The sequence below is a fragment of the Orbicella faveolata genome, unplaced genomic scaffold (genome assembly GCF_042242905.1).
Source record: "Orbicella faveolata isolate gen_17 unplaced genomic scaffold, um_ofav_v1 contig_4, whole genome shotgun sequence".
Lineage (NCBI taxonomy): Eukaryota > Metazoa > Cnidaria > Anthozoa > Scleractinia > Merulinidae > Orbicella > Orbicella faveolata.
Window position 1 is genome coordinate 8,105,735 of NW_028301569.1, and position 14,766 is coordinate 8,120,500.

At 36.7% G+C, this 14,766-nt stretch overlaps 1 protein-coding gene across 3 annotated transcripts in view; it reads right to left on the minus strand.

Annotated features, from left to right (window-relative positions):
* The window catches only part of LOC110061700 (copine-8-like), a 22,911-nt gene extending 8,312 nt beyond the window's left edge, over positions 1-14,599 (minus strand). For 2 of the 3 annotated variants that reach the window (XM_089276236.1, XM_089276237.1), the window contains exons 1-19: positions 14,297-14,599; positions 14,128-14,168; positions 11,324-11,370; positions 9,514-9,617; positions 8,576-8,615; positions 7,383-7,459; positions 6,776-6,810; positions 5,669-5,697; positions 5,460-5,563; positions 4,795-4,899; positions 4,093-4,134; positions 3,674-3,743; positions 3,336-3,389; positions 2,942-3,003; positions 2,527-2,573; positions 1,937-2,042; positions 1,142-1,217; positions 832-919; positions 2-41 (exon numbers count right to left, since the gene is read on the minus strand). In XM_089276236.1, coding sequence (XP_089132362.1) covers positions 2-41; positions 832-919; positions 1,142-1,217; positions 1,937-2,042; positions 2,527-2,573; positions 2,942-3,003; positions 3,336-3,389; positions 3,674-3,743; positions 4,093-4,134; positions 4,795-4,899; positions 5,460-5,563; positions 5,669-5,697; positions 6,776-6,810; positions 7,383-7,459; positions 8,576-8,615; positions 9,514-9,617; positions 11,324-11,370; positions 14,128-14,168; positions 14,297-14,406 — 1,277 coding nt within the window. In that variant the 5' untranslated portion in view covers positions 14,407-14,599. The remainder of the gene's footprint in view (position 1; positions 42-831; positions 920-1,141; positions 1,218-1,936; positions 2,043-2,526; positions 2,574-2,941; positions 3,004-3,335; positions 3,390-3,673; positions 3,744-4,092; positions 4,135-4,794; positions 4,900-5,459; positions 5,564-5,668; positions 5,698-6,775; positions 6,811-7,382; positions 7,460-8,575; positions 8,616-9,513; positions 9,618-11,323; positions 11,371-14,127; positions 14,169-14,296) is intronic. The other variant, XM_089276238.1, reaches the window with a different exon arrangement.
* Positions 14,600-14,766: the final 167 nt, after the last annotated feature.

Consider the following 14,766-nt stretch of genomic DNA (forward strand, 5'->3'; position numbering starts at 1 on the left):
CCTTGTGATTTGATTTATTATGGGTGCAAAGTTTGTGGGACCTACAAAAAATACATCATTTACCGATCATTTCTAACAATAATTATTACTTGTAGCTGCTGTTACCAAAATGAGACTTCAATTATTGTTTTACATTTGACTTAGATTTGACCTGCAACATCAGTTCAATTGGTAATTGTGGACTAGCCAGGATATTTACAAAGTCACTAGCCCAAGTGATTTTTGATACCGGTCAAGAGATATCTATCCTTCCCTTGTTCCATAAAATTCAGTTCAGTTGTAAATGTGAACCAGCTAATACATCTAAAGTGTGTTGGTAAACATGGGCAAGTAGGTTTACAAAGTTACAAGCCTGGTGACTTATATTTTCAGTTGCAAGGAGATGCCAAACAGTACATCACATGAGCAAGTAGATTTGAGAATTGCAAGCCTGAAGTTATTTATCCTGGCCAAGAGATTCCTATTTATAACAACTTTGATCAAAAGACAGGTTGAATAAAAAAATGTAAAATTTAAACGATGCAACCCAGTGGTAATTTATTTCTTCTATGAATCTATTTGCATTACAGAAAAATGTGTGCATGCATTGAAATGTTAAGAAAATACTGACTTGCAATGAATAAAATAATGTCAAATGATAGCCATTAATTGAACACAAAACAATTCAACCTTTCATACTTTTTTCCAATTATAGTTACTCCTCTATATATTAAGTAACCATGAACTAAACATGACCCAATAGATTTACAAAGTTAATTGAAAGGCCTGAAAGAATTTTTAATTTTTTAAGGACAGGAAGGACCCTACAGATTGATGGACATGGTTCATTACCATAGAGCTGCACTCTCTGTATACTGTGATAATAAGCTGCTGTAACACCATCTATTCCTTCACACATTGGATTGTGAGGATTACCATTCTAAAAAAATTAACAATGGAAATTTAAGCCATGTTGTTGAAAAATAAAGATTCTACTGTCCTTAACCTTTTGGTTACAATACTCTTGACTAACTTTCATCGGTAATAAACAACATCCACATGAAAATGAGACGCTTTCTAAGAAACATACATGTAACTTGAACATCACAAGAGATCTATGACTTTAATACGCAAACAAAGGCGAGGAACATTTGCCACTCACCAAGGGAAATTCGTGTGAAATCTGCCAGTTTGGAGGCAGACGAGCACCAAAACCAAATGCTGGAAACAGCTTATCCCTAAATAACACAACACAAGGTAAATTAAGGAAAAAATTAATATTTAATTTGGGATGAGCAAAATCTCCAGTCAGTTTTGGTTTTCAGTAGGGAAAAGATCATCGCAGCCTTTAAAATCATGGGACTGTAATGTGTGCAGAAGACATAATCTTTATGTTTACATAAGGTACTGTGTATGTTTTCCCTAGGGACATATTCAGAGGCGTAATAAGAAGTGCAAAGGGAAATGACCAATCAAACCAGCCAAAGTAGAATACCAATTCTGCTTATTTACTTCATTGCTTATGATCTAGTGAAAACCAGACCGTTGGAGTCGGAAGCAGAAGCAGAATCTGCATTGTAATAAACCAATCACGAGGCAAAACTGGTTTGGTTTGTCCTAGTTTTCACCATATCATAAGCAACAGAGTCATGAGTGTACTCCAAAGGAAATTATGGAAAGTTCTGATTCTTCCGGCTACAATTCATATGAGCTTATGACTCCAATTTTTGATTTTCACTTGGTCATAAGTGTTCTTACGACTCCAACTCTGATGCCGATTTCATTGTTAGCGAAAGTCAGCCCTTAAGGCTGTGGAGTTGTATTGCAGACTTTTTATATTGGGAACTATTATAGGTCTGCAAGACGCAGAAAGGCCTGTGCTACTATAGATATGATTGCTATAACACGTATAGTTTTTCCTACTATATGCTGAGATTCTGAATGAGGCAGAACTCACGTGTCATAATCCTGACAAATTCTACCAACAGCTGTCAGGGCTTTTACATATTGATTCTGCTCATAGGGGTTGATATAATGTAATGAGTTGGCATTTCTTGGGTCACCTTGAAACAAAAGAAGTTTAAGTCAAATGCACAAGATGCAGTATTGCCAATGATAAATAGAAAAAAAGTGACCATTACAACTTGTGTGTCTCTGTTGTGTGTGACAGTGTGCAAAAACTATGAATATCACTGTACACTCTATAGAGTGTTTTCACATGATGTCATGGCAGCCATATTGGTGCTACAGGACAATAAAACGCAAGCCATGCTGGAGTACCAAGAAAAGAGTTGAACTCTTTTCTTATGCGAACAATTCCTCTTGTTCCAATAAATTTACACAGGTGTTGGCTACATGAGTGAAAACACAGGTGTGGGCTACGTGAGTGAAAACACTCTAAGGTACTGACTGCCTTGTTAGAGATTTCTTTATGTGTTAGTTCTCAGATTGTGTATGAATGCATATGAGTTGATGATTTTATTGATATATAGTAAGGACAAAAAAATATGTTTGTCACAGTTGGGAATAAAACAATAATCTAATTACCATTTGAAGCTGTGAAGTCAATGGCTACTGTAAAGTTTATCTGAGTTCTGGAAAAAAAAAACAGATTTAAATAACTCAAAATCAGAACAAAAGTTATGGAAAAAGTGGCGATATCGTTTTCTAAAACAAACATATATCTTTGCAATAGACACAGGAGTAACATAGTTACCGTTTATATACCCCATACCCCATGCTTCACCCAATGGATACAGCTTTCTCCCCACCCCAGCCACCTCAGCCAGACCAATAAGGTATTAATTAAACCAGTATTAAAGTTAACACCTTTTCAGTACTTTAATTAGTAGTTTAGCAGACAGGCAGCTCTCCTAGGAAACTGTAGCAGTGCCAAGAACAACTAAAACACTGCAAAAACAAACTCGCTGAACGTCTAGTTAAGTTAAAAAGGACATCTTACCCTCCCCTAATGAAATCTAAGAATGAAGACTGCTGCTCCAGTCTACATTGCATAAGGGAAATCTGAAACAACAAAGACAAATTTACAGGTTCAGCAAAAAGTCATTCTGTAGAGCAGACGCATACTATGTTACAGAAGTCTCTAGCCTTTTGAGTGCCCTAATGTTTGACCACTGGCGCTCCATAGAGCTACATATCAACAAATTCAGGTTCAGTAATATAAACACCAAAATAAAATTTCACGACATCAATCTTGCGTGTTTCTTACGTGTTCTGGAAATGGTGTGTGTTCGAATTTTAAACTATGACAACATGCATTTGTTTTAGTAATTGTTATTGGTTTTTGTTATTGTTGTTGTTGTTATTGGTGACAGTATTACAGTCTAAACACTGACCGTGCCTGAGTTTTTGTATCCTTTCTTCTTCGCCTGTTTCTTCGGATTTATGGCCTATGAACAAAAAGTGAAAAGTGCTCAGCTCATATGATAAAAAAAGTACCAGACTTTTTAGTTTAAAAGTCCATACGAGTTCAAAAATAAATTCCCTTTTTTATCAACAAAGTTCTACTCAAGAAATTCAAAAAGCATTTAGAATAATATAACTAGGAACACTTCAAACAAATTGTTCACACAACAGATACGTTTCCATTGATGGTAATCAAATGAATGGTGCACAATTTTTTTATGTTAGAGACTGTTCTTCACACATTAAAGCACTGCAATCAGTTGCTAACCTCAAATGTCATTCCACGAGTTGAGTTTAGCTCATTGATGGTTGTGGAAAATATTCCAATCAAGTCATGCCTGAAACAACAAATTTATCAATCAAGAAACACCTTGGTAACTGATAAGACAGTCTTTCCTTCATCAAAATAAGGGTTTTATCCTGGAGTGCAACAGCTGATTGCAGAGAACCCACAATATTGTCACTCATAGAAGCTTTTCACTCCCCAGTGCAAGGAGTGAGTTTCAAAATAAACAAGACTTAATATGATACCAGAAATATTATTTATTTTAGGTAAAGTAAAATTAAGTATCATAGAAATCTCAGCAAATTAGGATATAATTTCACAATGATATTTGCTAATGTCTTTGTAAGGAGTCAAAAATCTTATTGTTGCTCAAAAATGTGTTTTAAAAGGAATCAGCTCACCCCCCATCTCTGTCCCAGTCGTAACATTCCACTCTGATGGACCTGAGGAATTACACAACATGAATGCATCAACTTACAGAACAAAAGTAAAAACAAATTCTCAAAACGAGCATTAAACACTTTAATTTACAACTTCAAGATGATGCCATCTACAGAGTTCAATAACCATGGATGAGAAAAGTCATGGGCATGAATTTGATACAAGAAGTAAAGATGAGCAAGGTAAAGGTAAAGTCTGTTAATGTAATTAACCAGCCAATTAAAGTGGCCCATCAGGCTGACGCTTATCTCTGGTTTCTGTAGCATGAAGCGACTAGGAATATTTCTACTCCTCCCTGGATGGGATGCTAGTCCATCCCAGGGTTACCCCCAACATTAAATTTGCCAGTCCATTCACACATGGGTGGTGAGGGGCATTGTGAGAGTAAAAGAACACAACACGCTGTCCCTGATCATGGTTTCAAACATGGACCATTCAATCTGGAATCAAGTGCACTAACTATGAGGCGACCACACCTAAAGTAGACGAGGAAGGCAACAAGTGGAATTCGAAAAAAATAGCCTTTACCATAAAACACGTTTTTTTTTGTCAGCCAAACCTGCTTATCCCAGTAAAAGCTTTAAAACATTTGCATTCAGTTCATTCAGTAACGTATGTTTAATTATTGTTACACAATAAAAATCATTATGTATGGTACTTACCGATCATAATCTCCATTACAAAGTGCCCTGGCATGTACAGTAAATGGCTTCCAAGTTGGATTCAACGTGTTTTTGATAACTTCTGTTCTGTGAACTGCAGTATCACTGGAAATAACAGAAAAAAAATTGAAAGGGTGCTTTTCTTATAATTTAACGTTAGATACGTAGATGTGGTGTCCAATTTGTTTAATTACCATGCAATGTCTTGTCCTAAGGACCAAATCACATGTTATAGACTGAGTTTTTTTGTTGTGAGGGGGGAGAAGAAAAGAGGTCTGAATTTTCTGCTTCCAACAATACCATACCCCTCCCTTATTTATATCAATGACTCCTGCCGTCTTGTGCTTTTTGTTTTGCAATCTATTCATTATCAATGCCTTTCTGCTATTTTTTCCTCTATTTCTCCCAGTTCATTCAACAATTCTGCTTTCTTCCCTTTCTTCCCCTTCCTCTGGTCCCCTCCCATCACCAATTTATTCTCCCCAGGTTCCTGTCCTCTTATACCCCACCCAGAAATCATAGTGAAGTGCCTCAGACCATACACCTTTTCTGTCATAACAACAATCCAGGACAGTTTCTGTAAAACCGATTATCCAAGTTTGTGAAAAATTGCACTGAACAGTAGCTGTCCCAGTTTCTTTATCTAGTAGTTTCTATTAACCAACCTGTTATCTTCATTACATCTGTAGAACACTAAGAAAGGATCTGACTTTCCAAAGAAGTCTTTCTTGTCAAGCTTGTGGCCTTTAAATTGAAGTATTACCACATCCTATAGATGGAATAAGATTGTTCTCAAGTTATGATCAATGGAACTTGCCTTGGCTTATAAAGCAAGGTTTGACTGGGAAAATAAAATCAATCAAACGTAACTTACTTTGCAATCACTGAGTTCTTCAGCAGTCACTGTGAAAACAAAAACAAAAGTGATGCTTGTGTGTATCTATCCCAGGCAATGAGTAAGAAGTAATTAAAAACAAGTTACAGTCTGGATTTGAGCATAGTGGCCCATTTGGGTCAATGCTGATCTTCAGTTTCAATGGAGCAGCTTACTAGCAGTAGGAGAGCATTTCTACTCCCTTAGATGGGATTCATAGCAGGTCAGGTTACCCCTTTCCCCACAGAATTCTGTTTGCCAGTACCTATTTATCCACCTGGGTGGAGAGAGGCACTCACAGCGAAAGTAAAGTTTTGCCCAAACATATATTTACAAAACCCTAGCCATTCCTCAAACTGGAACTACTCCATTGGTAGTCCAGTGCACTAACCATTAGGCCACTTCACAGCCCTCATAACAAGAGGGGAAGTGGCATATTTGGTTACATGTCGGCCTCAAGATCACATTAGGGAGTTTAAGTACTCGCAACGGCGACACAGAGGAAAATGTTGATTAAAAAATGAATTCATATTTTACCTACAAATCTCGTGGTACTGTAAAGTGATTTACCTTGTATATCACTATAAAACTATCTCAAACCTAAGTCTGGAACACAGTGATAAATTTGAAATAGGAATTACACAAATTTGCTGTTGTGGGTCACGTTCTCCAGACAATGCAGAATTTGGTCATTTCATGTTGTTGTTTTGCAGAGGACGGCGAAGAAATGTACCAAGAATTATAATGCATGTGCACAGCCATTGTATTGCTCATTAAATCTTCTGTTTAGCGATGTTCCCATTGACGTGGCCATCATGGTTTTCTTAAACTCCCTAACGTCCTGTGGTAAAAGCTGTAAGGAAGTCATTTAATAGCCATATTTGCAGCAACGTACCAAATACATGTATGTGGTACTTGACAGCACTTACTACACTAGGGAATGCAAGCATTTAAAATTGCTGTCATTTGCTCCTACTGTAAGTATGAATAGACATACAGTACTCATTTCACAAAGGTCATGTTTTTCTGTGACCTGATCATGTTTTGATGCAAATGACAACTACTATACCCTGATTAACGAAACAATCCAAACAATAGTTAACATACCAATTATCATTCCAGGCTTCTTAAGCTTTGAATTTCTAGAGTGAAAAAATATTCATGCCATAAAAAATTATAATGATCCTAGAGAATGTAGTTTTTTTAAAAACTGCAATAATTCTTAAATTTAGTCACTTTGTCAAGTTTCCTTATAGTAACAATTTGTCAAAGAGGAGGGGCACATACAGTGAAACCAGCAAATGCTAATTAAAACTTAAGCAACTTGATCTAGAGTACAAGCACACTAGGGACCTTTAGATTGGTACAAGATTGAGTAGAACTATGATTTTCAAATTCCACACTATCGACATTTTCAGAGCCCTCGATCTTCAAGTTGGTTTTAGGTAGCTCATGGGATGAGTTTGGTTTGTGATGTGATTATGTGAAGCCTGCAAACTAGAACTTAAAAGTTGTTCTTGTTTGCAGTTTCATACTCAAACTCAAATCTAAAGTTCCATACGAAAGATATGTAAATCATACACTGTGACTTCCTTCTAAGTCTTTTCTTCAGTTTTGATTCAAGACATGACTACCAGGAAAGTATTTAATAACATTTCTGCCTGGACAAACAGAGGAATTTGAAAAACCAAAAATGGTGAATGAGCAAACTTACATCAAGGGTTTTTGAAGCTTTCCACCAAACTCTCCAACAATTGATCCCAATGTGCACTCAACAGCTCCAATAAAATCCTTGAAAAAGGAGAATTAGAAGATTTTAAACTATTATTTACAAGTAAACTGGCATACAGAAACCTTTTTAAAAATGTGAAAACTTGGCAAGACTATGCACAGCCTACTGGTGCAAAGAACAATGCTGTGAGATCTTGACCGCGGTTTTAAGACGCTAGTGACACGAAGGGCAGTGATGGTGATGATGACAATGACAGTGATCTCAGTTGGTGTTTCCTTGCATTGCAGAGTAACAATCACTCTTAATTCTCTGTGAGATGGATGGAAATGTAGATAGGATTCAATCATGTTTCCTACTGGGTGTTTCTTGCACAGAGAAGTTACACTGTAGCCAAAGTGAGAGACTGCAAAAGTCATTTTAGAGTTACTTTTATCAGTTACAATATGATATTCCTAGGATGAGATCTTTGTTATAACTCCCACAGAGGATAAACTAATCATGTAAAGAGAGATGTCTGAGGCTAATTGTAGTAACAACTACATGACTGTATGGACAGTAAATCATCTTTAGTTAGTTTCAAACTCTACTGGCAGTTAGGATGCACTTTATTGGCCATTGCCCTTGTGGAGAGGTGGCCATTTTGGAGAGGTTAATTAAAGTTAGAGTAAATGTATGGACCTCACAGTCCGCCAGGACAGAAAAAAAAGTGGCCAGGGTTTTCAATAAGTTTTGAAATAGCCGTCTAAGCTAACCAAAGTAGACGGCAAACTGATGATTTTTTTAATAATTTGGGTGATAATACAGACAAAGTAGGCGGCGGTAAGAGGTAAATTCTGACAAAGTAGGCAGCGATTTTCGCCGGTTGCCAGCTTCTAATGAAACCCCTGAGTGGCTGTTGTAGGGAGATGGCTGTTAGTGGAGGTTTGACTGTATTCTCATTACTGGTCTCTATACACTTTGTATAGTGCTTGTTGAGAGAATTTGCATATTCAAGAGCATATTGCCAAGATGAATTTCCTTTGGTGATCATTTAGTAATTAATTCTCATGCTCTCTATGGTTGATAGTGCAGTGATAATGGTGGGAAGAAATTGGGTGTCAATCACTGCAGGATCAATGCAAGGATAATTCATTTTTTCTTAAAGGTTTAAAAGTTCTAACTGATTGTTTACTTACATGGTCTGAGAGCTTGGGAGAATTTTTATCTATATCATACCTGCAAAAACATAAAAGCAAACCTGGTTAAAGTTAAAATTTTATTATTGATTACAAAATGTTTGTAACTCCTGTTAAGCCTCTGACAGACCTGTAACAAAATGAGCAGTGCTACTGAAGAGCTCAAGAGTTATCCTTACAGTCAAACTCAGCTTTATCTGTATTTTATCTTCAATTTAACAAAATTGGTTAAATTGAAGATAAAATACAGATAAAGCTAGATTCCATGATGCTGTGCATTTTTTAAATAATACAACACAGATGACGTCAAAATGTGGTAAGAACAAAAAAGTGGCACATGAGCTGTTTGCCGTGTGTGTCACTGATGTCGTGACCACATTTTGATGTCTTCTGTGATCTATTAAAATATAAGAATATGAGCTCGAGATTTCTATTGTGATAGTTACAAGGGGCAGCCCGAGTCAACTACCACACATAGAAATCAAGAGGGAATAATGTAATTGTTTTAATATAAATTTATTAGTCATTCAAAACTTTATCTTTAGAAATCCTCTTCACAGACACTTCGAAAACACAAAGAAGTGGCCACCAGTTCATTAACCAGCACACACTGCTAGGGTACTCACTATCTACCATAGTACAGATAATGAGTAGCGTAGCCAATCAGCAAAGCATTCATGATAGAACGCTAGTAGATTTATACTGATAAGGAACAGATGCATGGCAACATGAAATCTATCTGTTGTATAAAATGAAGAAACAAAAAAAGTGTTTATGACATCACCTATACCGATGTCCTCCAACAGATCATAACCAAGAGCCAATCAAAATGCGATAATAATTAGACTACATGTGTATATAAACATAAATGCACATTCCAAATTTCAAACTTAATAATAAGGAATAATATTCTTTTTGATTTCCACAATTTAACTTACACTTCAAAGCGTAACTTCTGCATTTCTTCAAAGAAATAGTGGATGACAAACGTCTTGACAAAGTCTGGATTTAGTGTGTTCATGATGTGTTCTGTTCGCCCAAACTAAAAAAAAATTACATAATTTTAAATAATGAATTCAGTGGAATGCCTATATACTTAGAGTAATTTAACTACAAGCTTAGAATTCATCCAAAGTTAGTGGATTTTCCTTAGAATTTGTCCAAAGCTAGTGGATTTTTCAAGAAACAGGGTTCAAAGTTAACGACCTACTGGTCGCATTTGCGACTAGATTTCTGGCTGTGCGCCTAAAAAATCATGTATGGTCGCACCACCGTGCCTTACAAGTCAAAGTACAGTGCAACTTCTCTAGTGCTTACTCACCTGACCATGTTAACGTACTCCGATTGATAAATATAAATATAAACATAATTGAATAGGATGAGCAGGGAAATAATTACAACTAACTGCCTCATTTTTATCTTTGGATCACCAACCTATTCCCTTCGGAAGGCAATTCACAGTGATTTCTGACAAATATTAAATAGTAGTGTATAATGGGAACAGAAATCAAAAAAACAAAGAAATGAGTGAAAATGTGTTCAGCCAGGAATCGAACCCGGGTCTCCTGGTTACCGGTCAGATGCCTTACCACTAAGCCACTGAACCAACCCCGCCATTCAGCAGAATTGGAAGGACCTTTTAAGTAGCAGGCTCTGGGGAGAATCACACATTTTCTGCAGTTAGGATCGTGTCACTCCGCTTAAGTTGATCAGTGATTCACAGTAAATTTCCCCCCGAATATGGAATAATTGAATAGGATGAGCAGGGAAATAATTACAACTAACTGCCTCATTTTTATCTTTGGATCATCAACCTATTCCCTTTGGAAGGCAATTCACAGTGATTCACAGTGTTTCACTCATTTCTTTGTTGTTTCGATTTCTGTTCCCATCATACACTACTATTTAATATTTGTCAGAAATCACGGTGAATGATTTTTGTTGTGTTCAATACTACTAGAATAGGCCCAGTTTGCAACACGAAGCCTGAGTCGCTCTTTTTGGAGCCTTAAGTATTCTTTTGGAGTAGGTGCTCCAAGTATTTGAAGCTGTGCGCCTAACAGGTTTAACTCTGCGTCTAAAATTTCGGCAGTGCGCGTAAAATTTACACCTGGTCGCACAAGTGCTCCCAAAGCCAAAAATAAACTTTGAGCCCCGAAGAAATTTCCATAACTCCATATTATGATGTAGAATATTTTCAGTCTAGATTAGAAATGATTTGAAGTGAGCACTTTCCCTAGTAGTAAATATGAAAGAAGTTCCGACTGTTTACACGATCTCTTGTAGAGCACTCAGAGGATAAGAAACAGTACTCTCAAGTCCCTGTTTCAATTGCAATTAAAACATTTCCAGTGTTTCTTCAATGTGGTTATCTTGCTTTTACACTCATATCCTTGTTTCCAACTACATACAACATTCCACTTTTCTTCTAGAGCTACCATTTATCTAATGTTAGTATTTTCTAAATAATAGTGTAACACAACATGTGTGCCTGAGATAGAAAACATGGCTAGGTTAAGGAGAATTACTGTAGCAATAGTCAAGTATTCCCAGCACCCAACCACCAAGATAGTTCACGATAGTTTCAAATTTTACAATCAAGACAATTTTTGATCCAGAAAGGATACTTATTTGCTTGGGCAGTATGGTGTATCATGAGATTATGTCTTTTCACCATTTAACTTCTGGATATCAAAAAGGGTTTTAAATCAATTTGCAAATAAGAAGTGGATGGATACATGTATTTACCTCTCTCCATTCTTTACTTCCCATTGCTTGAGTGTACATAACCACCACTGAAATAAAAACACAGAGACTAAAAACCCATGGAACGTTTCCCTGCAGATAGTCCCTATAGTTAACCAAAGTTGTCAATAATCATTGAGATGCGCCCACCTTATACCTTCCTGGTGGTTTTGACCTTTTCAAAGCACGTAATTAGGAACACACCCCCTTTTGTTTGCAGTCATGTTTTTGGGCAGTGTAAAGTTTCTCCTGGGTCAACTTATCTGCATTCCAAAGGTCATTTGCGGCCTCTTGTTGATCATTTTAATTGTTTGTTTTTTTTTCAAATCAAGCATGCACGCTGCGGGTTTCAATCTTCACAAGCCTTGGGTATGAGTCTCCCACTGTTGAGTCAAAAATTTTAATCTCACGCCTAATTAAAGCTACGGACCAAAATGTCATGTCTTGCTAAAAGACTTGAGCTTTTACAGCCCTAAATTACACACTTTCAAAGAATACATGTATGTAAACTAAAACCAGTGGAAGAGAAGGAAATTCTGTAGAAGTGATGGTACATTTCCTGTAATTCTCCATTATTTTCAAGGAAAAAGTCTCGCAACAATGTTATGTTTAATAAAAACAAATTCTAAGAGTGGGATCAGAAAATGTTCAAAATGCTCTTGGAAGTCTTCGGGAAGTCCTCAGAAATGTCCATACATCTTTGGATGTGATCGAGTCTTCTTCAAAGATACAAACCCTCCCAGGGCAAAAATCCCACGACTCTGATTTGGAAAAAGCTGGCAGTTACACCACCTATAGACAGACCCCCCCCCCCCCCCTGCCCATGGATAATAAGCCCTTAGATATTGTCCCTGTAGAATGTCCCCAAATAGATAACCCCTAGCTTCCTAGTTGACAACATTCCCCTTGTTGATATATAAATCTCGCAAAAGACTGTACCCCTGTAAATTTAGGGTTGCCTTGTTTACCCCTAAGTCAAGGGTCCAACATAGGTTTTTTCATTTCCCACATCCCGTCACTATTTTTGTCTCAATCCTGCCATCCTGCCCCAGTCAGAATGTTTATCTCAATCCTGCCTGGTTAGAGTGGCAGTTCTCCATGTAACATCTGTAACATGTGATTTTCCATTTTTCATCCTGCATTCCGCCTTCAATTTTAAAACTAGACATACCACATCCCATCCGTCAAAATACGCAAATCACTCTCCCACCAAAATATTTTTATCCCATATCACACCATTAGAAGTCCTGCCATCCCATATCCTGCCTTCATTTTCCCTCTCATATCTCCCCAAAACTATGTGGCCCTCTAATTCCCAACTATAAAAAGTAAAACTATTGTCCAATGATCTACAGAATATAGGTCCTCTTATTCAAATCCCAGTGAATCATGAAAAGCATGAAACACATTGTTCCCTCATTGTTTATTACACTTCATTTTCAAGAAATAACATATGCCAAAAAACTCAGTTTTCTAAGCGGCATCTTTTAGAGCGAATCCTTTGAAGGTGGATTTCGATGCAACACGAACTTAGCAGCTTCATCAGCACAGTTTTTTGTTAAATAGATGTTTTTATTTTTGAAAGAAGTAGAAATATAGACCGGAAAAAAAATCAACCTCGTATCGAACCAGTGTCACGACAAAACAAACTCGCATCCGGCCCGTTCAGTGCCTTATTTGCTTACACTAAGGAAGCAACAGTAAGGGATTACATAATGATATGAATAATAAAACTTGTATCAGTTTGAACAACTGGCAGCAAATGCCATGCTTCGGTGACTTCATCATTTAGCGAAACAAAAGGCTTATTTTGTTTTTCATTCAACAAAAAGATCTCCAAAAGATGCCCTTGGAAAACTGAGTTTTTTGCATACCTCATTTCTTGAAAATGAAGCGCAAATCAACAAAATTAATTATGGAATGATGCTTTTCATGTCAAAACAAGTCAGTCTGCCAAAAATCAGCTTGGTCCTAAAAAAATGAAAATCGACCAAAAAAGCAATATATGCTCTTTTTGCATGAAACCCTTCAATTAATTTTTAACTTTCTGGAGTCTTGTGGTCAAACACATGTTTTTGCTTGAATTAAAAAAGAAAACTGAGTTTTTTGCATATGTTATTTATTGAAAATGAAGCACAAATCAACAAAAACAATTATGGAACAATGCTTTTCATGTCAAAACAAGTCAATCTGCCAAAAATCAGCTTGATCCTAAAAAAATTAAAATCGGCCCAAAAAGCGATATAAGCCCTTTTTGCATGAAACCCTTCGATTAAGTTTTAACTTTCTGGAGTCTTGTGGTCAAACACATGTTTTTGCTTGAATTATTAACTACATTTCTTCAACATTGCTATTGAAAATATTAAGACTGGAAATAATTACCTGCTGGATCTGTACTGTAAAATAATAACTTAAATTGTACAATACTTGAACCTGAAGGCTAAATATTTTTGGTACCAAATGTCTAACTGGACAACAAGAGAAGTCTTAAATCATTAGTCACTTTTGCCATAAACATTTCATGCCTCTTTTCAAATGCATAATGTTAAAATTTCAAAGCACATGTAGTTATAAATCCTCGTTGCACTTTGTCTCTAGATTATAAGTATAGTTTGAACGTTAAAAGAAACAAGAATGAAGTTAAGAAGAAGAACGAAGAACGAAGTCAAGCATAAAAGTAAAACATCAGACAATGTTTACGTGCTAAGCTTAATCAGCTGCAGAAAATATTCGCTCAAGTCACAATCCAAATTCTTATTCAATATCTTGTTACGTCCATACACTATTTTCTATGTCCACAAACTTACTTGGATCAGATTTTGAGAACACGTCCATATCTGCAAGATTCCTAACAAAACAACAAGACTTTACGAAACGGAAAACTCCAACTGAAAGTGGGTGCAAGGCTTCGTGCCTGTCAAGGCATTATTCTTTGTATTCAAAGGAAAAAAGCATTAAATCTCAATGAAATTTTACCTGCAAGAAACATGTAGCGCCACTTGAGTAGCTGGTACCGCATTTCTGAACGAGCTCGCCTCGTCTGAAGAAACAACGTCGTGATATGCTGGTGGAGCTGATGCCGCCATATTGTCTTATGAAAAGGCCAGGTTACTCAGACCACGACAGCGCGCACGACAGCGCGCGGAAACGGAAGGTAATTTTCCAGCGCTTCGAGAATGCGGAATAGTTTTTATAACTTCTCGCCGGAATTTCTCACTAGCTAGTTGTTTAAATGACTATTTGGAACAAAGAAACTTTGCCTCTTTCAGCAAGGACTTAAGTGAGTTAAGTTAAGTGCTGCTCAGCTCACGCCATAAAAGCTTTTAAAATTGCATGATTCTGCAAAAAAAAACTTTTCTTTTCGACAAGTTTATCAAGAAAAACTTGTGCGTGTGTATTGATTGCTTATCTTTTAAACTTGAAGCATTAGTTGACCTTGGCGATCA